This window comes from Podarcis gaigeae (genome assembly GCF_964106915.1).
Source record: "Podarcis gaigeae genome assembly, chromosome: 14".
In the NCBI taxonomy this organism is placed as follows: domain Eukaryota; kingdom Metazoa; phylum Chordata; class Lepidosauria; order Squamata; family Lacertidae; genus Podarcis; species Podarcis gaigeae.
Genome location: NC_139690.1, coordinates 3,363,039 through 3,387,516, shown reverse-complemented (window position 1 = coordinate 3,387,516; position 24,478 = coordinate 3,363,039). Strand labels below are relative to the sequence as shown.

The 24,478-nt window shown below is 44.0% G+C and overlaps 1 protein-coding gene across 1 annotated transcript in view; it reads right to left on the bottom strand.

Moving 5' to 3' along the window:
• KLF13 (KLF transcription factor 13) overlaps nt 1–24,177 on the bottom strand; it is a 31,725-nt gene extending 7,548 nt beyond the window's left edge. Inside the window, exon 1 of the mRNA XM_083712257.1 lies at nt 22,958–24,177. Within this exon, the coding sequence (XP_083568383.1) occupies nt 22,958–23,495 (538 nt within the window). The 5' untranslated portion in view covers nt 23,496–24,177. The remainder of the gene's footprint in view (nt 1–22,957) is intronic.
• Between the last annotated feature and the right edge of the window lie 301 nt (nt 24,178–24,478).

The window sequence follows — 24,478 nt, the reverse complement described above, 5'->3', positions numbered from 1 at the left end:
TTGCAACAGCTTTCAATTCATATTCATATTGTTGATTTTTTATATATTTGCTATATATTTTTCTATATTATCAGTATTACATTTATAGCCACTCCATCCACAAGTGCCCATTCCTTTTTTACTAAGGAGGAGGATGGGGAAAGAACTGAGACAACTTGGCCATGCCCTGTGAGCTCTCATTGGCCATGTCCCTGTGACCCCCTAGCTGCCCCACCTAGTCTAGCAGACACTCAAACCATGGTATCTACTAGGCACTCTAATTGGCAGATGTAAATGAGCCCAGAAACAGGAACGGAACATGCTTGGTGTGCACAGGTACGATATTATCATGCACTTAAGAATTGCTACAAGATCCTTTGGTGTCTTGTGGAAAACAGCCTATAAAGTTAGCCTAAACCTAAAGCTTTGCACAAACACCACAGAAACAAACATGCTGTAGGGTATTAATTATGATGAGACTTTGCTCCACACCAACACCCTGTATGGAAACTCTCAACTGGGGTTGAGGGGTGGGGATGCGGTTTTTTGAGCAGGTGAGATTGTACAAAGTGTTCTTCTGTTCCTGGCAGGAAATAAAGCAATCAAGAGAAATGGAGATTATAGGAACTTGTTGCCTCATATTTATTAGGGAAGTAGCAATGTGGCAAAGTCTTCTTGTAGCAACCTGAATTCTACAGGCTCCCCCCCCCCCCCCCGCTTTTGCAGCAAAATAGCTGCCCCTGTCAACTGCAAAACCATGCTTGTTGTCCAGTACTCTGAAAGGGGGAGTAAAAAATTGCTTTCTATCCAATATTTTGAAGGCAACCAAAGAGAGGAATGGCAGACCTTTAGCTAACCTAGTAAGCATTTCCTCCCTGCTCAAACTGCCCTTCTTACTCCTTGTCGTGTTATTAAAGAGCTTTGGGTTACAGCAGGGATACCAGAGAATGGTGTCTGTGTGCCAAGGCAGCACAGTAAAGATATTGCAAGCCACACTTCTGTGGCAACACCATATCAGATTTGGCAAAAGCTGAGGATTTGGCCGAACACATTGAACCAATCTGGAGAGGATTTATGCTTTTGCATATTCCCCAGATAATTGAGGGAAAGGGATGCTGCTTTCTAGTCCCTGTCACACATACAAATTATAATAAAACAGGAGTCACCACCCATCCATCACTCACACTTTGGGGGGGGGGCTCACTTACATGAACCCCCACCTGATGAGTTAACACTTATATAAAAAGCTGGGCATTCCTAGTAGGTTACTGTAGCTGGAGGGAGCTGTAGTAGTCCACTTTGGGGCAGCGGGGGGGGGGGGGTCTTGCAGTCAAGAGATAAAGAAAATTTATAAAATAAAACAAATAATAGTGTTTTCTACCTAACATTCACATGAGTTGCCTTGAGGCTGCCTTGAGGTGCCAGCTGATTTTAGACTTTTATGTATTGTATTGTATTGTATTGTATTGTATTGTTTTATATTATATGGTGTAACTTAAGTATCTTGTCATAAGGACAACAAATACTGGAAGCAGAGCAGCAAGATGGGCCTATTTACAATTTAGGGCTTATCTGTTTGCTAATTATTCAAAATCAAATGCATTTCAGTTCAGTGCATATCCTTGAAGGCATGCATCTAATTAAAGCAAAACCTGCATAATAAAAACTATTTTTAAAAATGTGTTAAAATGACATTCTTGCATACATCACGTGGCAGCTTCACTTCTGCCCAGAAGAACAAACAAAGCATAAAGAACAAACTCATACCAACATGTTGTATTTATATTGGGTTCCCGAGGACTCTTAGGAGGCACTACAGTGCCTTCCAAGCAGTTTGTTGCAAAGGAAATTGCACAGAGCCTTCTCGGTAGTGACACCCACCCTGTGGAACATACTCCAGAGAAATGGCTGAGGATTTGGATGGGTGGACAGAGACCACCTCCTGTGGTAGCTTGTTATCTATTGGCAATTAAAGGCCTAAGCAACTTGGGACCAGCTACCTTTGAGAATACCTTCGCTAGTATAACCCTTTCCAGTTCTTTAGGTCCTCAGCCAAATGCTCCTGAGGTTTGTCATATGTTCACTAGGACCAGGACCTGTAATATAGCGGGGCCTGCCTTTTTGGATGCACTTTGGGAAGACATCAGGCAAGCACCAAAGCCGTCTTAAAACCTGCTTAAAACACAGCTGTTCACTTAGGCTCTCCCAGGGGCAGGAGATGATCCTTTCCCAAGTAACGACCACCTGATTTGTGATATGTTTTGTGTTTATTTTATGGATGTAGTTTTATTGCTGATCTTATGTCATTCACAGAAATGTTTTTCTTAAAGTGGGTGGCATATGCATTTTTGCAAATAAATAAATAAACAGATCCTTGCACAGACAGGAGACTCTCACTGGTGTAAACCTTATGCCTGCAAGGCTCCGCCAGTGCAAGCAGTAACTGGTCAGAGTTGGGAGTGTGATGTGAGAGAAGCAGGCAACAACTTGAAGTCATCCTTGCAAACGAGGTGGTGTAAATGAAAACATTTCCAGGGGAGTCCGTTATAAGCCCCACATCTTTGGTATCAGGCACTCCACTTGTGGATCCATCTGCACAACTGGCTTGTTAGTAGAGTCTCTCCTCATTTGAGGAGGAAAGTCAAACCATTGCACACCTCACAAGTGGGCAAAGCTCCCACACCACGCGAATCAGGGCACCGCCAAAAGCATTGATCAACCAGGCTTGGTTTATTCTGTTGACCACTAAAAGAACAGCTAGAATATTATTTCTCCAGAAGGCAAAAGGAAGGAGATTTTCAAAGATAGACCAGTCACATAGGGTTTATTGGGGTGGAACTGTGGTCTGAGTAAACCAGCAAGTATTTTTAAACAAAGCATCCTTAAATAACTCTTGGCGTGGTCTGGGAAAGTATTTCCACTTCCACTGTTTTATATATGCACTTCAAACTGACCAACAAGCCAGACTTGGAACCATCCATGAGACAGCTGATGCATTATGCTGCGCCTGCTTTGAACAGTATCAAAGGTGCTTTCTTACCAGAATGCGCAAAAGAAAACCAGAGCTCACCCCTCTTCCAACAAGCCGGAAACAGAGCTATTTTAAGCCCTGCTAGTTATTTATTCCCTTTACAGATTTCATTTATTTCCCCCCTCAACTCTTTAGAGTTGTAAAAGCTCAAAGAGTCTCCAACACATACAAATGCCAGCTTATGTGTCATCATGGCCTGAACTCAGTTTTAACCACAGTCTTGGCAATGCTTTTTTAAAAAAAATCTGTGCCACCTTGATGTTGGAAAGATGGCTTAGAAGAGACCTGCATTTTCCGTAAAACATATAAAAATGAAACCTCACTCCCCTGTCTGAATTATTCATTTTCTCTCTTTCTTCTGGCTCCCTCTTCACTACAAAATATTCATGAAGTAAAGTCATCTTGACATCAGTTTATTTCCAAAAAAATATTTGATGTTTCCATATTGGGTAACTCCTGAAGTTTAATTTTCCTGAGCCAGATAAATGACCTCAACCTATTTGACCTGGGTTAACCAAGTGGGGTTGCTTCCTTGGAAATTCCAAGGCACAGCAGAGCTGACCCCCCCCCCAACACTCTAAAAAAATAATAATCTCATTTCCAAAACTTGGGGGACTGCCCAGAGCTGACGGTTATATAGTTTCCAGTCTGGTTATATTTTTAGTCTTTCTGCTGACTATCAATGCGGTGAACCTAGGCACATAGCAAGCTTTAAGGCTTGGAGAAAATCAGTTTAAGTAAGGTTCTGAGAAAGAAGGAGGGAAGGTATATATCTCTGGGGAAAATTAAGGCTCATAAACAATCCAATATACTGGCAGCCAAGGATCTAGCCCTGACCAAGTGGTGTCCCTCTGTTGAATAATTCAGTGTTGTTGTTTTTTGGGGGGTGATCGTTCCCAAAACCTGTCATTCCATGTCCTTGTGAAGAACTGTGAATAATTCAGAACATGATCCTGTACAAGACCTACTCACTGAAGATTTTGTGGAAAGATTCTGTGGAAAGCCAGACACGCCATGAAATATTTGCCCAAACACACACACACACACACAAAACTGGTGATGGCTAAACTAGGGCTGAGTCATGGGTGGACGGTGGACCTCCTCCCTGGCCACGCTGTGTTGAGGAGGGAAAGAATCAACAGCTAGTCCGCATGGAAGACTAGCCTGCCCATACCACTATGACAGATTATGGCTGAACCCATGACTCAGTCACAACACACCACTATCAGTATGGGAACCTCACACATACAACAGAGTGCGCAGCCCATGTTATGCACACATAAAGCTCACCGGGGGGGGGGGGACGACTCTGGTGATGGGAAATGATGGGGAAAGGGTGCTTTGTTCAAAACAGCCTGGTGTCAGAAGACACATGTCAGTCGGAGCACATTGCTAGCATGCCTCTGCCCACAGCCCTGACAGTTAAAAAAACATATCTAAATAGTTAACAGTTAACATTGAATTCTGAATTTTTTAATTTAAAAAACCTTCATGAATTAATGCAAAAATGGAACAAAGCAGACCTCTGAACACAAACACATGTGAGAATGTCATGAATCAGAAATGGGCTGATGCATCCTGGAGGGGGTGGACTAGATGAACCTTGGGTTCCCTTCCAACTTTACCATTCTATGATTCTATGATTCCATCCCTCAGCAGGTGACACACAGGAGCCTTGGGCCCTATAAAGCCTCAGACTTTGGCCTGGCTCCATCGTCTGAGCAGTCTGTTAATTGCTTTCAGACTGCCCAGACTTGTCACTGATTGCTTTGCCTCCAGATCAGCAGTTGTAAATGTACCAAAAAGCAGAGCAGGGATGAGCAGGGTACACCAAGCCAGAAGTGCCTACAGGCTACGTATTGTTTAGTAAAACAATACAGATGACTGGGAGCCAACCAGAACGCTGCAGGGGAAGACAAAAGCACACCAGAGCTGCTGCTCAACAGCTCCATACCAAAGAAGATTCCTTTCAGATTTGAAATTAAGCTGTTGATGCCAGTTCTCAGAAACGCAAAGGAGTTAGTTGGCAAACCTGTTTCTGGATTATTCCCTTGCAGATTGCAAGCATAGCGCATGTGATTGAACTTTCCATTTGCAGAGAATAAATAATTATTGCACACAGAAAAGTGCTTTATCAGTGAAAAGGGTAGGCTACAATTCTTTCTTCCTGACAACTGGTTTTCTGTGCAGGGTTTTATTTTATTTTTGGTGTGGAGAAACATCCAATTGCAAGCTCTCGTTTGCAGTGCAGAATGATACAGACAAGGCATAGCCAGCTGTTCTTTGAGAAAACTGGCCTACAGATCAGAAAGAGGGACTCTCAGGCTTAGAGACCAAATGTTGCCCTCCCAGCCTTCAGGATGGTTTCTGGGCCGCACCGCCTCCCCAGACTACATTGGACCAGCTCCACACTCTCCTCCAGCGCTTTACAACTAGCTGCAACGAGTCATGGAGCTGTTAATATAAAGGATAGTGAAGTGTGTATGAACCTGACATTTTCTTGATTTCATTATTGGAATGTAACCTGCTCTACAAAGGTTAAAGTCACGTTCACTGTCGTACCAGCTGGTGGTTCTGACCCTGCCCATCACTTGCACGTGGCCCTCCGGAAGTCTCCCCTGTGAGGGAATGCAGCACTTGGGCCAAAAAATGCTCCCCACTCTTGCCATAGATGTTGGGAAATTACTGGAATTCTTCAAGAGAAAAGTTCCTTGGCCCTGCAGTGTACCAGCCATTCCAAACCACTGGCTTCCAGTAGGTTCCAGTTCAAATTCAATGTGTTGGTTCAGATTTTTAAAATTTTAAATGGTCTGAGCATTGGATACCTCAGGAACCACATTTCCCATACGATTCTGCCCAAACACTCAGGTGGTGTGATCTGATACCATGTTATAATGTGGGAAGTAGAGAGGAAAGGAGGTCTCCCTTTGATTTTCCACTGAATATAGAAACACAGGAGAGGAGGGTGGGCACAATTAAGCAGTTTACAGCAACCCCAGGCAATTAGAATACAGCATACAACTACCAGGAATGAAGTATTTGAAAAATTGTTTCATTGGCTGATATTTCAACACTAGACTTGTGTTCAGGCTTACAAAGTGCAATTACTGTTGGGTGGCATTATAAACTCATCGCCTTCACCTTATAAAAGCTTCTTCCTGAAATCAAAAGCTGGGCTTTTGTAACCCCTGGATACACATGCATTTACAAGTGTCTTTGTTGGTAAGGAATGTGAGCTGCATTCCAGAAAGCAATATTTTAAAGAGTTTGGATTTTCAGTAGAGCCCCTGCTTGATTCAGTAATTACTGCTTGGTTTATCACCTGCCTTTTAGCTGATCAATTATAAGTGTGACTGTTACCAATATAGGTTCCTTCTTGCAATAAAAGTGAGAGTTAACATTTCTCTAAGCAGAAGTTACAACTTATTTTAAGATGCAAATGGCACCCTTAATAGTCATTTTTATTTCTCTAGGGACAGCAGCAAACCAGAAGTAAAACAGGTGCTAATAAACAATGATGTGTACCCTTAATCAAATATGCCCTGTTTAATCAACTAAAGATTGAAACCTGAAGCCCTAGCAACCAAGCAATTTTGAGACAGTGGAAGATCTCTAACCCTCCAAATATTGCTCGGCTACAATTCCCATCATCCCCAATCATTGGCCATGCTGGCTGGGACTGATGGGAGTTGGAGGCTCACAATACCTGGAAGATGACAGGTTCTCCATCCCTATTGTAATGGAGGACCTTGAACAGTTGCAGAATAGTTGGTTAGACTGAGATTCACAGGCTGTCATACGACCTTTCCCCCCTCTCAGCTGGCTCAGTCAAGCCAAAGCCAAATACACAGACTGAGTGTAAAGTATTGATTGAGTTTGCATAATCAATTCCCCACAATTCTTTCTAGTTCCCTAGCTTGCTTCCTCAGGCCTCAGAACCAAAAGGTTAGTTGAGCCTTTATGAAGATGGAGGAAATATTTCAGAAATCATGAAAAGCAGTATTTAAAGATGTCTCCAGAGGGATTTCTCATAAGCTCCATTTTACATCAACCCTGATCTCTCTAGAGTTGGCGGCTTATAAAACTGGGGTCTGCTGTGATTCCCTGCACAGTACAGGGCAGAACACGGAAAATACCTTCCCTAGCAGTGCTTCAGTTGATGCTCCCCTTTGCATCCTTTATTAGGCCTTGCAACTCTGCTGTGTGGAAAAAAGCATAGCTTGGGAAATGGCCAGAAATGTGTAGTCCCAAGCATATCATTAGGACTTAAGTAAATAGAGGAACGAGTGGGAAATCAAATGTAAATGCTTCAGGAAGACTTTGTTTTCTGTAAAAGCACTGTGAAAACCTTGCAGCGTTTTGATATATGCCATGAAATGCAGGCTATTCCTGAACGGAGCCTCTGTATCCCAGAAGCTGCCAATACAGTTATGTGGTGCTACAGTTGCCATGATGAACTGCCCCTTCACAAGGAACAGGAAGGAGATGGTTCATGGCCAGAGCTATTAACGGGGTCCATTTACTCAGTTATATATATATGCCTCGGCCAGCTAAACATGCCCCCGAATTTTAAGTTCCTGCTGAGGCTTGATTCCTTCAGCCAAAATCTGTTTTGGTTGTTTGAGTACCCTGTTGAGGAAGGACACATCACCAGTTTTTCCTGTGTAGCCTGGCGTTTCTAACATTATTCTAACATTACCAGAGTTGTTAGGAAGCCGTGGGTTGCTCAGTAACATGAGAAGGGCTTGGCTTTGACTATCCACCTGCCTCTGGCCCCTTGGATCATTGTCTGCTGCTCTGGAACTTGCTCCCTTCCCACGCTGGACCAGATGCCCTCCTGGGCCACTTTGATGGGCAGACCTCTGAGTCCTGGAACCCAACTGCCTGTAGCATAGCCCTTGTTGAAGTCATTGGAAGTGGAGGACTGCTGTTGTGGATGCAGTTGTACAGGAAGGATGTTTGGAAACTGCTCTTCTATGCCAGGGATAGGCATATGCCAGACCACACAGAGTCCACAGTCTCCAGTCTAAGCAAGAAGTAACATTTAATTTTTTAAAAAAAGTTTGAGCAAGAGTCTTGCTCTCTGATAAGTTAACTTTTTCCCAAGAGATCACACAGTACTTACTGAAATGTCTGTACACAAGAGATGAGGCAAGCTGTGGAGATCTGACACACAAAATGACCTACTGTTTCCTGTCTAAGACTTTGTGGTATGAAGCTTCTTAAGAAGGCCATGTGATGCAATTAACAAAATCAAGCAGCTAAAATGTTTTTAGAAATTCAGGCTGCCAGTGAGACAGATCACGTGACCAGACCTTCTGTAACACAAAACTCCCTAGTGACTGACATGGCTCTGTTCCCTCCATGCTAGCTTTGAATGGGCGGGGTGTTCTAATGGGGGAACATAGCAAATGTGCTGCTCACTATCAGGGACCTTTTCTTCCTTTTAAAAAGATCAGAAAGTAGAAGCAGAGTGTTCAAAGGGTGTGGTTAAGACTCCAAAAGGCCTGCTCTCCATTTAATCCTGAGAGGCCTGAAGGCAAGACTAGAAGAAGATCTGAGCACATGGATCCTTTCAGCGCTTGATAGCGGGCTGCAGGCTGGGATGGGCGAATCTGTCAATCTTGATTTCAGTTTCTCATTTTTTCAGGTTCAGCTCTCCACATATACACATAAAATGTAGATTGATTGATTGATTGATTGATTGATTGATTGATTGATTGCTTACATATTCAACATCAGCATCTGGGTCTGAATTTCTCCTGATTACATGCAATTTTGTACAATACATACAGGTTTGCAAGCAATCACCCCTACTATAACACATTTTGGTATGTTATTTTCACCAACATACACATTTTTGTAAACATCACTTGGCTGGAAAACTGCACTTGCAAAAGTTATACAAGTGTGAATTTAGAAAGATGGATGCGCTGTTCTCTGGGTTTCATTTTGAAAAATGCCTGTTAAGTGCAAACTAGATTTGATTCCCCCGTGGTGCTTGCTGGAGAGCCTGGATGGTGAGCCAGAGACTTCAGTGACTCAGGTTGCCAATTTGGGGGGTTGGTGTTGAATCTTCCAGGAAAGAATAAGCCTCATCTGGGGGAAACCTACTGACTAAGTTACAGTACTTAGGATTATTTGTACCAAATATGTTTTCGGGGCAGAAGCACATAAGAAAACAGAGGGATCTGTTCTGCTGCCAGCCCTGAGAAGTTCCTTTTTTATAAGCAGAAGTTGGATGGTCATCTGCCAAGGTTGCTTTAGTTGAGATTCCTGCAATGCAGGGGGCTGGACTAGATGACCCATGGGGTCCCCTTCAACTCTACCGTTCTATGATTCTAAATAGGTTTTGACAAAGCAGTGAAATAATATGCATTCCAGACATCTCATCAGTAACAACCCTACAATAATTTTTTCTAGATTCAGATTCATATGGGAATTTTGTATTTTCAACCTTTTTTGGCTGCATTTTAGATATGTTTCTATGTATCATTGCTGCAACATATTGTATTTTCAGAGGCTGGGTGGCCATCTGTCATGAATGCTTTAGTTGATAGTCCTGCATTGCAAGGGGTTGGACTAGAAACAGAGGCAAAACTGGACCCTTCTAGGGATGCAGGCTCAAGCAGGGGGCGCAAACATCACCTATCAGACTATGGACAGTATGATGTATGATGTCTGTGGGAACACAAAGCTGCTGTCTTAGCAAGATCAAATGTGGGAGAAGCTTCCCACTCTTCTCTGCAGTAATGTGATTTTTCATGGGAGGGACTGATACAGCTCATTGTACATGGGACCCTAGGTATGTCTCTGACTGAATGACCCTCGAGGTCCCTTGCCGTGTTATGGTTCTATGATTCTATTTCTCACATTGTTTGGGGGTCCCATTGTGCTTGTCTGTGTCTTTTGGGCTTATTTGATCTGCCATGTTCTAGGTTCCTCTGGAAGTTCTGGTGTGAGCAGGAATGTGGGGGAGGGGGAAGGGGAGGTAGAGTCTTCCATTCAGAAATATTGGCTTCTTGGTATCATGCCTAGCTCTGACCCTGTCTTGGACAGAGACAGGATGAACCCACCACCCCACAGCCTGTGGATCTTGGGGAGAATGCACATCCGAGAAGAACCAGCACTGAAGATCCTCTTAAAGGTCCATCTGAGGGAGATCTTGCTCTGAAAAACTCCAGCCTACAAGAATGCTCACAGGCCAAAGAACAATGACATAAGGGTTTTTTTCATATTATGCTGTCCCTGGGGAGATGTCAGTTATGCCTGGGTTTAGCTACTTGTGAGACGAGTATGTAAAAGCTGACATATGTATCTCTCCCCTTAATAAACCGGCGTTCTGCTTATGTGTTCATCTGTCCCTGCACTCTCTCTGCATGGTTTCAAGCCATATTTTCTAAAATATGTGTGGGTGCAGATGGGGCTCATCAACCTAGGAAGGTAGCCCAACTAGGAGAAAGAAAACCATGATCCTAAACCTCTACTGCCTTGTGGAATGTCCTTGGGAGAAGAAAAGGCTCAGGAGTAAAACCTGGAGTGGAGTCCCCAAGGTGGTTGGATGGCATTTTGTGCAGTGCCTCCCAGCAACTCCTACAGCCAAGCTTGCTCTGCTTTCCTTTGGACCTCATCAGCGAGGCTGATGTTCGGGCATCCCAAGACCTCCCTACACACTGCACAGGCTTGCACCCCAGGGAGATAACTTCAGTGCTGCTAACACTACAGGAAGTGCTAAAGAGATAATCTGGAGCTTGCTCTTTTCTTAACCCTCAGTACAAGTGCCTGGAAGGGAACCATGGCTTTGGTCATTGCACCCGTACAATACATAGTAGCTGGTTGGCAGTCCTAGCTGGGTGACTGGACTTCATTCCCCTGCAGCCCAAAGAAGGCAAAACAAATGCCTGGCACCTCTGTCTGCAATGGTGTCCACCTCTCTTTCATTGAGGCTTTGCAGGAGAACTGCCTGGTGGACACAATCCACAAGAACTGCTTGGGTTTATTCATTTAATTTGCCTGCAGCACTCAGTGTCAAGAGCACAGCTTCAGAAACTATTCCTTTGTTGCTAGTTGACACTGTTAATGTTACCAATTTTTCTTTTTCAGCCCAAGTGTATCTTCTGTACATAAACCACTGAAATAGCAAGCTTTGCAAAACACAGGATACATTTGTCTGGCCTCTGTGTCTGCACTTAAATAACCCTCATTGTCCGACCGTTGTCTCACAATATGCAGTAAGATAATGATCTCACTGACCACGTGAGGCCTCATCTCCAGCAAAAGCCAAGTGGGTGACCAGCAAGCTACAAAAATAGAAGTGTACACAGAGGGAGAAATCCCTCAAGAATTGCTTCTGAAATGGTTGCACTTAAATTTGGGTTGTGGTTTCTCCTTTCTTTTTTGGCTGGGTCAGCAAGAGCTAACATCCAAACAGCTGATCCAGGATTATTTGGAGTGGAAAAGGAGGAAAAACACTGAGTCCTGCATGAAGTTATAAAACAGAACTGGGAACCACGTGGCCAACATGGACTCGTTCCAGGTTTCCAGGTTTGGACCTGCACCAAACGTGCAAAGCCAGACAACAGAAAAATGCATTTGTGCTTGAAAATGTGGAAACAATGCTTTCTCTTCAAACAGATTCTGAATTGTTGCTTTATATTAATGTTTTGAATGTCAAGTTGGCACTTGTTTTGTCCTCCCAGTAAAAAAACCACACCATATGCCTGAGTATATTTTCCTATGACTTTTCAGAAGTGCTCATGTGCTGAATATGGAATCACCTATTTGGGTCCTCCTCTTTGCCCCAAAGTCCTGATGGGCCCAAGGATCAAGGCAAAAGCCTTTTTCATGGTCACACCCAAACCCTGTTCCTTCTTGCTCAATGAGGCCATCTTCTGTCACTGGGCTAAGACCTTCCTCTCTAGGAAGGCCTTTTTGTGTGTGTGGATTCATTTAAACATTGGTTTTAAATTTTCCAAAGTGCTCCTTTGTGGTTGCTTTCATTTTAATGATGTGCTAGGTGTTTTTGTTAAGGTCCGTATAGTTAAAGCCATGGTTTTTCCAGTAGTGATGTATGGAAGTGAGAGCTGGACCATAAAGAAGGCTGATCGCTGAAGAATTGATGCTTTTGAATTATGGTGCTGGAGGAGACTCTTGAGAGTCCCATGGACTGCAAGAAGATCAAACCTCTCCATTCTGAAGGAAATCAGCCCTGAGTGCTCACTGGAAAGACAGATCCTGAAGCTGAGGCTCCAATACTCTGGCCACCTCATGAGAAGAGAAGACTCCCTAGAAAAGACCCTGATGTTGGGAAAGATGGAGGGCACAAGGAGAAGGGGACGACAGAGGACGAGATGGTTGGACACTATTCTCGAAGCTACAAACATGAGTCTGACCAAACTGCGGGAGGCAGTGGACGACAGGAGTGCCTGGCGTGCTCTGGTCCATGGGGTCAAGAAGAGTCGGACACGACTAAATGACTAAACAACAACAGGTGTTTTTGTTGTATTTCTGTTTCTTTCCTTTTAGTAGCCACCTTAAACATTTTACATCTTTTAAATAAATAAATAAAAAGCAGCATCTAGTGTGAGCTACATGAGTTTATTTCATTAGAAGACAGCTTCCTATGCTCCTGTGTTCATGCCCAACTGCTTAGAGAGACATTTCTGAGTCACAACTGCAGTTATCTGCAACAGAGGGTCAGAGGGTTAGGCTAACCTTGTTAAATCAGTTTGTCTTCTCCTTTTGGTGAATTTATGTTGTTCTTTTAAAAAAAACATTAAATATCTAATACATTTTGCCCTCTTAATTTTCTGTTGGAAAGTGGAAAACAAAGCCTACTGTCTCGATTGTGAGCTTGATATGTTAACAGGGCTAATTAGTCACTTGGCACTCCCTTGTCATTATCTCTAGCTAATGTTGCCAAGGAACTGATATGAAGCCATTTGACTCATTATCTAGAAGAGTTTGGAAGGGGGAATTGTGGGTGTTGGATAAATAGACGCCAGAGACAGAAAATCCTCCACCACTTTTTCTTTTGTCCAAAGGCCAATTTATTAAAATGAGAGCTATAATGCAGAGCAACTAAAACAAGAGACCACCCTGGACCTTCAAACTGAGAGTCTAGATTCCAGTAAGAAAGACTTCTTCATGCATTACCTTTTTAGATGTACACCTGAGATTATTTAATTCTACATCTTTAAAAGTAAGCACACACCTAAAAATATAAAGTGTCAATATGGCAAACTGGGTGGAGGTTGGAAGCATTTATACTGTAGAGGTGCTCTCAAATTTTCGCTCCCTGTTGAATACTCTTGATGGCAACAGCTAGGTGTTTTGCTGTCTAACATGTGAAACGGTGTAGAGATTCTACTTTAAACTTCCCAGATCAGATTATGGATGGTAAGCCAAGGACCTCTTCTCATATTACTTGGTATACACTTTAGATATTACAAGTGTACACATAGGGATTTAGTTTTCTCTCAATTTCTCATTTACACCCCCATCGTTCAGCCCGGACACTGAGATCCAGCGCTGAGGGCCTTCTGGTGGTTCCCTCATTGCGAGAGGCCAAGTTACAGGGAACCAGGCAGAGGGCCTTCTCGGTAGTGGCACCTGCCCTGTGGAACACCCTCCCTTCAGATGTGAAGGAAATAAGCAGCTATCTTCTCTTTAAAAGACATCTGAAGGCAGCCCTGTTTAGGGAAGTTTTTAATATTTAATGCTGTGTTGTTTTTAACACTTGATTGGAAGCCGCCCAGAGTGGCTGGGGAAATAGTTCCCCATTAATAATAATAATAATAGTTCCCCATTAGCCATAGAATTTACTTTATTTATTTAGAAGTCCTCACAAAAATTCATCAGCATTTTAGTGTGAATTGATCCTAATATACACATGCTTGTATGCTATTTTGCCCAGTATACACATTTTTGCAAAGCAGGGCCTAACACTTTTTTGCGTGTGCTATTTTCACTAATATGTGCATTTTTACCCAAGCCTATGCATTTCTGGACAATTTTCTTGTTTGGAGAAAAGCATTGCAAAATTCAGAGAAGTGCAAATTATGAAGGGTGGCTGTGTTTTTGTCTAAGTTTTGTTTTGGGAAGTACAAATTGCTTTTAAATGTAAACTGAATCAAATTTCTCCCCCTTCCCTCACAGGTATGGTACACAGGACTGGCTGCAGCTCCCTGTCACAGAGTGGCAAACCTGGGCAGAGTGATCCTCTTATTGCTACAGAGTCTGGTTCCTTTCCCAATAACCTCAGTCACTGGGTATCATCCAACACTGCCTTTGCTTGGTTCACACACAAGGCTGCAACTATGTTTGCTGAATGTCTGCAAACACACAGCCGGAATGCATTAGATGGAAGGAAACACAACATCTCTCAATCTTCCCCCAGCTATTCAAGACAAAATGTCAGCTTTTCTATGTGTCAAAGGATGAACCCTTTCCTGTGAGCAGACATTTATCAACATCAGCATATCCAAACCCAAAGAGCTGGGTCATCCCATTAGCTATTTAAAAAAGCAATGAGGGCTTGAGGAGGATGTGGTAGTATATGAACGGGAATTGAGGAAGAAAATTAAAACCACCAACAGAGAAGTTCTCCCCTCCCTGCAAAGACAAAGCATTTTCTTCCCCTCAGAGCTAGATGAAGACTCTGTGGTGCTTGAGACAGAACATCCAAAGGTACCATCTTATGTGTGAATTAACCGCTGGAAAGGGCAATTGTGGAAGCCTTACAGTGACAGTCATAGCAGAGTTTACTTGCACAGCTTCTGTTAACATCGCTGGGGCTCCCACCGGCAGACTTCCCAGCGGAGTGGCCTTGATTCCAGGTGGCTGCGGTGCCTTTCTTTCATTGCCCCGACTGGAATCAAATTTCACTTCTTTTGCATTTAGAATGCACTCCTTTCCCTTGACCTACAGAAATTATCAGGACTTTTGTCAATTGTAAGGAATCATGGGCTCCCATGGGAAGCAAACTGAAGAGGAATTGGAGAACTCTTGCCAGGGAAACTCTCCGCCCCTCCAGGCAAGCTTAATTATTTATTTTTATCATTGCCTTAAGGGCTTTGGGGATAAGACACCAAGAGGAAAATTCTGGGGAAATCTAGACAGATATCTCCTGTGTTACCATGTGACGCTTGTTTTGGTTTAGATCAGTACTGTACTAAATTTGCAAGAAAAGAGAAGAAAGTTGAGAGGGTTTGATACTCCCCTCCCTGAAGAGAAAGCTGTTGTTTCTGGGAAATGTTGGAAGGGCACACAGCACCTACTCAGAGGCTGATTGTCCCAGCAGAGGGGGCAAATGTTTTGAATCTAACACAGGCTTTCAGCAAGTAAAAAAGGAAACCAACTTATCTGTTGTTAAGAATGTTTTGTCATGGTCGATGGTATTTCCATGCTAGTAGGATATTTCTGCCTTTCTGCCTTTTTTGCAAAAATGGCTCTCCAGGGACAATAGCAAGATATGCTGTTCACGTGTCCTAGACGGCAAAGGTAGATGGGATGCTGCTTTCCTGTTTGTTTATTAAATAAGGCTACATGCACAGGAATCTTGTGGCATTAAGTGCTGTGTGGTAACTGCTTCTTGGGTTGAGAGCCAGGTTCAGCCCCTCAGACATTGCAGGCGGCCTGGGGGAGGCTGTTTACGTGCTGGTGAGGTACAGAGCTGTGGCTGAAACAAAATTTCCAAACTAGTTCAATCTCTGGCACATGTTCTAGTTGGAGTTCTGTTTTATAAACTGAAAATTTCCCCATCATACTTCCTATTCACATTTCATTGATGTCAGCATGTGATTTCTGACTGGTTTTGATGCCCTTCCCTGCAGCTCCAATGGAGCATTTTCTGGCTGAGTGATGAATTGATTAAATGAAATGGAGGAAATCAGCAGATATTTTATTCAATGCTGTTGCAAATCAGCTGTCAGATTCTGTCAAATATGAAGGGATGCTGCATGTCAGGTGGTGGGGCAGCATCTCAATGCTATTGGTGACTAAATGTTATTCAGATGTTATCCCCAATGTATTTGGAGTGGTACAGAAACCTCTTGGCCTGTTTCACATTGCCCATCCTCCTTACCACTTCTAAAACTCAGAATGGGGCCAGGGGCTTACCCTAGACCCAAAAAATACAGTAATAGGTTCTTTCTAGAGCTCCGGTAGGATAAAAATGCTGCAGGACTGCAAGGCTATAATTTGATTCTATATTTAAAAGCACCACCAGACTATGATCTCTAAACATCATGGTTGCTCTTCCAATAGTTCCTGTAGTCAGTCTTGTGGAAGGAAGCTCAGGCAACCCCACGAGCCACCAATTTTTGCATTCATTGTAATTTTTATATTGGCAACAACTCTGTGAAGTGAGTCAGGCTGAGGGTTGGGAGGATGGGGTTTCAGTCTTGCAGGGGGTCAAAGATAGTCTGTTAGTGTTTTTAAAATTTAGTATTTTTTATATAGCTTGTAACTCATCTTGAGACTGTTTTGTAAAAGGTATCTTTTAAAAAATCTATTAACTATAATAAGTATTTCAAGTTCCCCCGGTACCGTGATGCCATATTTTTTTAGCTATACACCAATGAATTTTAGGTACACTCTTGAAAATGTAAACTATGGTTAAAGTATGATGAACAACTTGTGCTTATGAACACATGGGCAGCACACACTCATTTGGCTGGCAAAACAGGTCCCAGTGCTCCTGCTGTGGGATCTAAGGGACATCAGAAGCTACTCATATTGAAGGCTTTGTGAATTCCATGCTGGGGGGTGAGGGTGCTCTGCATTGTCAGTCTAAATTCTGTGCTATAAAAAGATGGTATCTGTAACCTGCGTAGATTATGCAAGATAAGCAGATGTATAAGAATTCTTTGATTTTAGTCCTGAGAAGGAGTTGGGGAGCAACACAGAGCCCCACTCCTCTACTTTCGAGGAGGTAGAGCAGGCATTTCAGGTCTACTTGTTCTTCTCTTACACTTACATTTCATTAGTATATGGGCTAGAAACTTGGCCCTTCTTAAATTGAAGTTGGACTACTCAATGAACTGAATTCCATGCTTGGTGCCATGCTCTATTATTATTTTTCTGCGATCGCAGAGAATGGCAGCACAAACCCACCCCAGCCCCAGTTTTCCACTCACTCCAGCACTCTTCTTTTCCCTTCCGGCATGCGAGTTTAGATTTCTTTATCAACTTGCAGTGGGAAAACTACTATTTATGAGCACAGCAGCCTAAAGGAAAAAGACAAAAGAGACGCACACATCTAACAAGTACAAGGTGTCCCATATGTCTCTGTCTGAGTGTAATCAATCATTAGGTGATCCTCTGCTTTTTGCCTGAAGGGCTCCTCTTAACTTTCACCTGGCATATAAAATGCTGAACAAGCTATTCCAGTCTTGCAAGGTGTGTAAGTGACCCTGTTCCATCACAACTTTGTTCCTGCAGGAACTGAGACACACCGGGGGTAGATATTATTGAGGCAGAAATTTGCAGTGCTTTGGAGCCATGGTCCTCAGCGCAAACAACAAATGCTGAATCCAAGATGGCATAAAAAGCTGAAGTTTTGGGCTGATCATCAGGGTCTGCCATCCTCCCATTTTAGGGAGGCAAATGATGGCGTGTGGGTAGGGCGGCCTGGACACATGGTGCTAAATAATTTATTTATTTTTTAAAGAAACCAACAGTAAGTAGTATTGAGCTAAGTGTTAGATGGAGAAATAGAAAATTAGCTCCATCTCACCAGTCATAATGTGAACTATTTTCCTTCTCTCCTGGAGATCAAGTTCTCAGTATGAATTATTGCCTGTTTTTCCAGAGCCCTATGAAATCCAAATCCAAGCATGTTTCAGGTTAGCCACCAAAAAGTGGAAGCATCAAAGCAGAATTTCAGCTAGAATCTGCCTGGGTCCTGTTCATACTGTCATTCCTTCTCTTTTGAACAAATAGCTTTTGGATCTTTTTGTAGATCTTGATTATTTACTTATTTCATTTTCCAAGCTGCCCAGGATAGCTTGCATGACTAATTCTGTAAAATACAACACACAATAAAAAATACAGTTCCTAAAAACTGGGGGGGAAACACTGAGAATATTTATGGGCAGCAAAATATTTCCAGTATTTCAGCAATAGCCCTGATAGTCACATAGGGCTTTCCACTCTCCATTATTGTCCAAAGGCCTGAATGATCAAATATATCTTAAGCCGGCATTGAAAGATTACTTCGCAATATTGCTCATTCACTAATTCATACATTAGAGACAGTGTAGTGCAGCAGATAGAGTGTCAGACTAGGCCCCTGAAGACCAGATTGAAATCTGCACTCGGTCCTGAAGCCTTGAGCCAGTCACTCTTGCCTCTCAGCCAAATCTACCTCACAAGGTTGTTGTGGAGATTAAATGAGGAGGGGAGAACCATGTGAGCCTCCTTGGGCTCCTGAGAGACAAAGGTGGGACATAAAAGCAGTCAATCGATTTAGAAAGCATGGCATAACCATGCAAAGCAGGATTAAACTTCAAGTCCCATGATGGCGTGCAACTGCAAGTAACGGGAAGACATATAACTGAAGACATATGGCCCCTTTTTCTGGACCAGAGGAATGCTTGGGAAATTCTGCTGGATATTGACAAAACAGATCTAGCTTTGCTAGTTCACACATCAACTCCATTATGTAAATACAGCTTTAGTTCGCTATTCCTGCTATTCCTGCATGCTGAACCACCCACATGAAACAGATCAATTGCTGTGTATTTTGAATTGCTTTTCACTTTGCCTGAAACATTTTTTGATGAAATGTGGTGATAAAACAGCCTGATCCACATGGGGAGCTGTCCCACAATTTAGCTGACCTCTTTGAGGTAGCTATAATGTGTAAAGTAGGACGTATATAAAAAGGGAGGGGTGATTTTCACAAACATCTTGTCAGTGTTGAAAGGTCACACCTACTATTTGTGAAGCGTTACTCTAGATAGACTTCTTTTGTTCTCATTTACCTGATTCACATCCATTTCCTAGTATCATGTATGTGGACAGTCCTGGAAGCAGCAGTCACTTTAAACAAGCTTTATTTGCCCTCAGCAATGTCAGCACTTAAAGTCCAAATCCGATTCATGAGCCTCACAATGTGATCCTATTGACAATATGATTCCATAGGTGTGCATCTAGTGCAGCCCTTTTGCAAACTTTTCATTCGTTGCCTCTCTATCCCAAAACTACCTCTCAGTACAGAGGGCCCTTCAACAAAACTTAGCCACTTTTTGGAAATGGAGCAAGACCTCCCACCTTGGGGACTTGAAGATGAAAAGGGAATGGGTGGTGCTGTGGTCTAAACCACTGGGCCTCTTGGGCTCGCTGATCAGAAGGTTGGCAGTTCAAATCCGTGTGACAGAGTGAGCTCCCATTGCTCTGTCCCAATTCCTGCCAACCTAGAAGTTTGAAAGCATGCCAGTGCAAGCAGATAAATAGGTACTGCTGCGGTGGGAAAGTAAACGGTGTTTCTGTGTGCTCTGGTTTCTGTCACGGTGCTCCGTTGCACCAGAAGCAGTCTAGTCCTGATGGGCACATGATCTGGAAAGCTGTCTGTGGACAAACGCCGGCTCCCTTGGCCTGAAAGCAGAGATGAGCACTGCACCCCATAGTTGCCTTTGACTGGACTTAAGTGTCCAGGGGTCCTTTACCTTTACCTTTACCAACCAAATGATCAAGGGGATGGAGCAACTCTTCTATGACCAACAAAGCACTCTTAGTATAGAGCAGGGGCCGGGAACCTAAGGCCCATGGGCCACAAGCAGCCCACAGGTGTCATTTAACTGGCCCACGAGCTGCCCCTGAACTGAGCCGCCTGCTCGGTGAGTCCCTGCGTGCTGCACTGAACCGGCGCTGTGCGGCATGGAGACTTGCTTCTGTGGCACCGGAAATCACATCTGCGCATGTGCAGATGCCGGAAATTGGCTCTGTGCAGATGCAGATGCCGGAAATTGTGGGGGCACGCACTCACACGCGCACAGGACCCAGCCCACAGAGGAATCTCCACTGGAGTGAACCAGCTCAGGCAAGGTAAACCTTGCTGACCCCTGTTACAGAGAAAAGACAAGGAAGTGGTGACATGACAGTAGCTTATAAAATTATGCATGGTATGGAGAAAGTGGAGAGAGAGAGAAATTATCTCCCTCTCTTGTAACACATCCAATGGACATCCAATGAAGCTGAATGTTGGAAGATTCAGGAAAGATAAAATAAAATTCTTCATGCAGCAGATAGTTAAACTATGGAGTTTGCAGCAGGAAGCAATGATGATCGCCAAGAGGGATGGCTTTAAAAGAGAATGGGACAAATTCAGGGAGGGTGTCTGTTCGTGACTACTGGGCGCAATGGCTATGCTCTTCCTTATGTCTGGAGGCAGTGTGCTTCCCAATACCAGCTGATGTTTCTCTCATGTCCTACTTGCAGGCATCCCATAGGCTTTGGGGATGAAGCTGAATGAAATGGACACTGGGGGAGGGGAGAGAGGATTTTACCTGATATACACTTCTCTACCTGTCAGGTTGCTGTCCATGTCAATAATATTTGATTGGAAACATCTCTGCTCATGAAAAAAAAGCCCAGAAGGGAAGGTGACTTGTAGCTGTTCATGCATAGCTGTTATAAATGAGCATTTCCTGTCCTCCTTTTACTTTCTCTTGGCAAACTGTTGTAGTTTGGACTGACCTTCTAGGCCAACAACTATCCCTACAACCAGTGAAGTAAGAATTAATGTGAGCTGGTCCTTGAGCGCCACTGCAAAATGCTTTGTTGTTATGAAGGGTGGACTGACAGAATATTAGCCCCCTCAAACTGTTTTCAAAGAGGGACCCACTCCTTGCCAAGAAGGGGAATTTGGGAAGGCCTGTTTTCCTCCTGTCTCTGGAGTCCTGCCTGAGTAGGAAATGGTTAAACAAAGAAGCTTGAAAGCCTTCGGGATTCAGCCAATCCTACAACCAAGCCCTGTCGCTGCCACCTCTGTTTTCCACCTAGCTCTAGCAACACAAACAGCACAGCTAAATCCTGCATCACAGAAGGAAAGAAGTGAATGAGGCGAGTTTCTTTTTTAATAGTAAGAACAACAAAGGAGAGCAGGGCGGCAAGCCAGTGTCCCTATATGACTCGCACTTCCCCAGCCCATTCCTGAATGACGTCTACTAGCGCTTTCCTCCCCTCCCCTCCCTCTCCCCAGAGGCGTGAGCTGCCAAGCCCTCCTTCTCTGTATCAAAGAGGGGAGTTTTCCCAGCAGCATCCTCTGCTTCAGTTTCCAGTCAGTTTACAAGCGTAGAATCCCTTTGTCTCCATGTTTAAAGGAAGCGAAGGAAAGTTTGGGCAAGAGCAGAGTGTGGCGTGATTCATCTACAATTTGCCAACTTTGAGTAGCAACAGAGAGGATAGCTATTATTCATTAAACATGAAAGCTCCAGTAAGGGAGGGTGTCAGGAGAGGCAACTCAAAGGATGCAAACTTGGAAGAAATACCCTTTCAAATAAAGGGGACTTAATTCTAAAGCAAGCATTTAGGACTGAGGTGCCTGTTGCTTTTAGAGGAGTATGGAGGGTGGTGTCACTTGTGCTTTGGAAAGCATGTTTTTAATGCCTTTACCAAGCAAAGCCCTGGTTTGTTGGTTATTCTGGAGGTTACTACAAAATGGGAGGAAGGGCGCGTCAGAAGCAGCTCAACAGTGAGGCAGCAGCTCACCTCACCCCAGCTGCAGCTTGGGTGTGGTTACAGGTGGCAGAATGAGAGGCGGGCAGATCCAGCCCATGGAGTATAACCCACCAGGAAGTTCTCACAGCCGCTTGAAATTAAAGGGAGTTCCTATGCCAGGCCATGGCTGTGCTTGCACAGATCCTGACATTTTGAAGGGTCTTTTCATGGAAGAACTTCCTGGTGGGTTGTGCTTCATGTTGTGGGAGGCACCAAACTGCCTTGGGTCATCCTTGTATTCTGCAAAATCATTAACCTGCACAACTACAAGTGGGTAACCAGCAGCCACTGGTCATATGGACTGAAAAGCAGTGCCAACTCTTAAATAAGGAGAGCAGGTGGGGGACCCAGAAACGGCTGGCTGTTGCCACTGACTTCCTTGCACTCTGACTTGCGGCTCCCATGATAAGAGCAAAAGTGGCAACAACAAGCCCCAGCCATGGTTGGTGCTGGAAAAGAGGCCAGTTTACTCACTGTGGCCAATGAATTGCCAAGATGATTTTTCCCCTCCTTGTGAAAATTTGTTGAAGAAAAGAGGTGACTATATTTTTGAGTCTATTATTGGCAGTTTTTGTTCTGTGAAACACCAGGGTACACTTTGCTTTAAACACTAACCACTCTACTCTCTGTGCTGGTTGCTCTTGGGTGCCCCGTTTCTGCTTATGGATTCTGATCAATGTGTCCCTCTCTCCTTTTCAGTCTTTTAATTTCTAGGCCACCTTTTAACAGATTGGGTCTCAGTATAGCTTGCGATGCCAGAAGGTTTGCTGCAGAGAAACCATAGAAATGTAGACAGTACCGAAAGACAGTACTTACAATATAGAGAGCACCAAAATAGCCCACGTCTCCACATCACTTCAAAATAAACAACCAAATAGCAACAACACCCACATGCTCCTTTTCCTAGGAGGGCTGTTCTGCCCGCTATAAGTGGAGGAAGCTGAAACAATGCCTGGAAATAGGGCATGGGTTAAGGAGGGAGCAGAGATAGTGAAGAAAGGAGGGCAGCAGGTCACAGTTACACTTCTGTGTTTGTTAAGGACAGGCTCGGCTGAACTACCTGTTACAGAAGCAACAAGAGCTGCACTGTAAGTTTTTAGTTTACAGTACCATTTTTCTCATTAAGTTCTCCCAGATTTCAGTCCTGGGAGCCTGAACATCAGCCAGTTTCTCTTCCCTCTCCTCCCAACAAAGCTATTGGAAATAGACCAGCTAGTCACTAACCTGTGTGGGTCCTTAGGTGAGCCTTCAGATGGGACGACTTGCCGTAAACCTTTTCGCATCCCGCATAGTGGCATTTATGCTTCTTCTGAGGTAATTCAGGCTCAGTCCGGAATCTTCCTCGCCTGCTTCTTTGTCTGGGGCTTGGCTGACTCGGTGCCCCCAAGCTGGTAGGTGTGGTTGCTCTGCCTCCTCCACGTTTGCCGGCCAGCAAGACACTTTCTTCCCCAAACTCTTTGTGAGAAAGAGAAGCCCCCCCTCTGTCAAGGCTCTCAAGATTCTCCCCCTGAGGCGAGGAAAGCTTTGGTGGAACATGCTGGTTTAGGTCAGCTAAAATGCTGGCCACAGCATATACAGAGGACCCACCTCCATTGTCTCTCCCAACCTCTTTTACTTCGGGTTTCTCAGCTCTGTTTGAGATGATGCGAGGGGGAGCTCTCCCAACCGTCTGAGGGGCCGGTTCCCTCATGGGGCTGTGGATTATAGCACGGCTGGACATGGAGACAAGGCACTCGGCGGCAAAGTAGGCGGCTGTTGCCATTTTTCACGCCTCCTGAGGTGTATAAATCAACTGCAATTTTCCCTTTTGTGTTAACCTTCAAGAAACCCACATACACGCTCCTGGAGATTTCCTTTTTGTAGAAAATGAGATAGCTGGCTCCACAGCTCCCTGAAAAGTACTTTCTTTGTATGGGTCACACCCAGTTTCTCTCTTTCTGAAGAGGAAAGGCATCCAGGGAAAACACCAAGCAAAACAAACCCCGTCCGGAACAGCTTTTTGTCTGAAACAAAATTAATGAAGGTTGTCCACAATAACAAGCCTGCAGTTCCTCCAGTCTCCCGGGTGCATTCTGACGGCAGGACTGAGCTGGTCCGTTATTACTCCTTGAATTGTTTCAGACCCTCATAGGGGTGTGGCTTTGCCAAACATCTGGCCGTGATGTCACATAGAAGCTGTATCCTGAGCTGATCAGGTTAGCAGCAAGTTGAGACTTCAGCTGCTGCTGAAGCAGCTGTTCCTGCTGCTGCCGCCCGAGAGCCAGCGGAGAGAACAGAGCAGCAGCAATGCAGAGCGAGCAATGTGGCTGTGAACTTGAGTTTGGACAGAGCATAAGAGCAAGTTAAACGAAAGGAAGGAGCTGATTGGCTTGGGATTAGCCAATCAAAATAAAAAGATCCACATTTGCACTTCTCTGTGGGCTAATGCATCCCCCCCCCTCCCTGTATGACCTCACAGAAGGCAAGAAATTCAAGATTACTCTTAGGCTTCTCTTATGCAAGATAAAATATCTCCTTGCAGAAACAGCACATGTTTCTGGCAAAACAGTACATGTGCAATTGAAAAGCTTTCTTGTGTGTGCACATGCTGTCATGCGCAAAGTAACTAATGATGTAAGTTACTTGTGCTGCGGTCATTAACCTCTTATTTGTTTTCAGGCACATTCCTTCTGCAGAGCCTTCACAACTTGAGGGCACAATACAGTAAAGTGTTTACTAGGGAAGGGCAATTTAACAAGCCTTGAA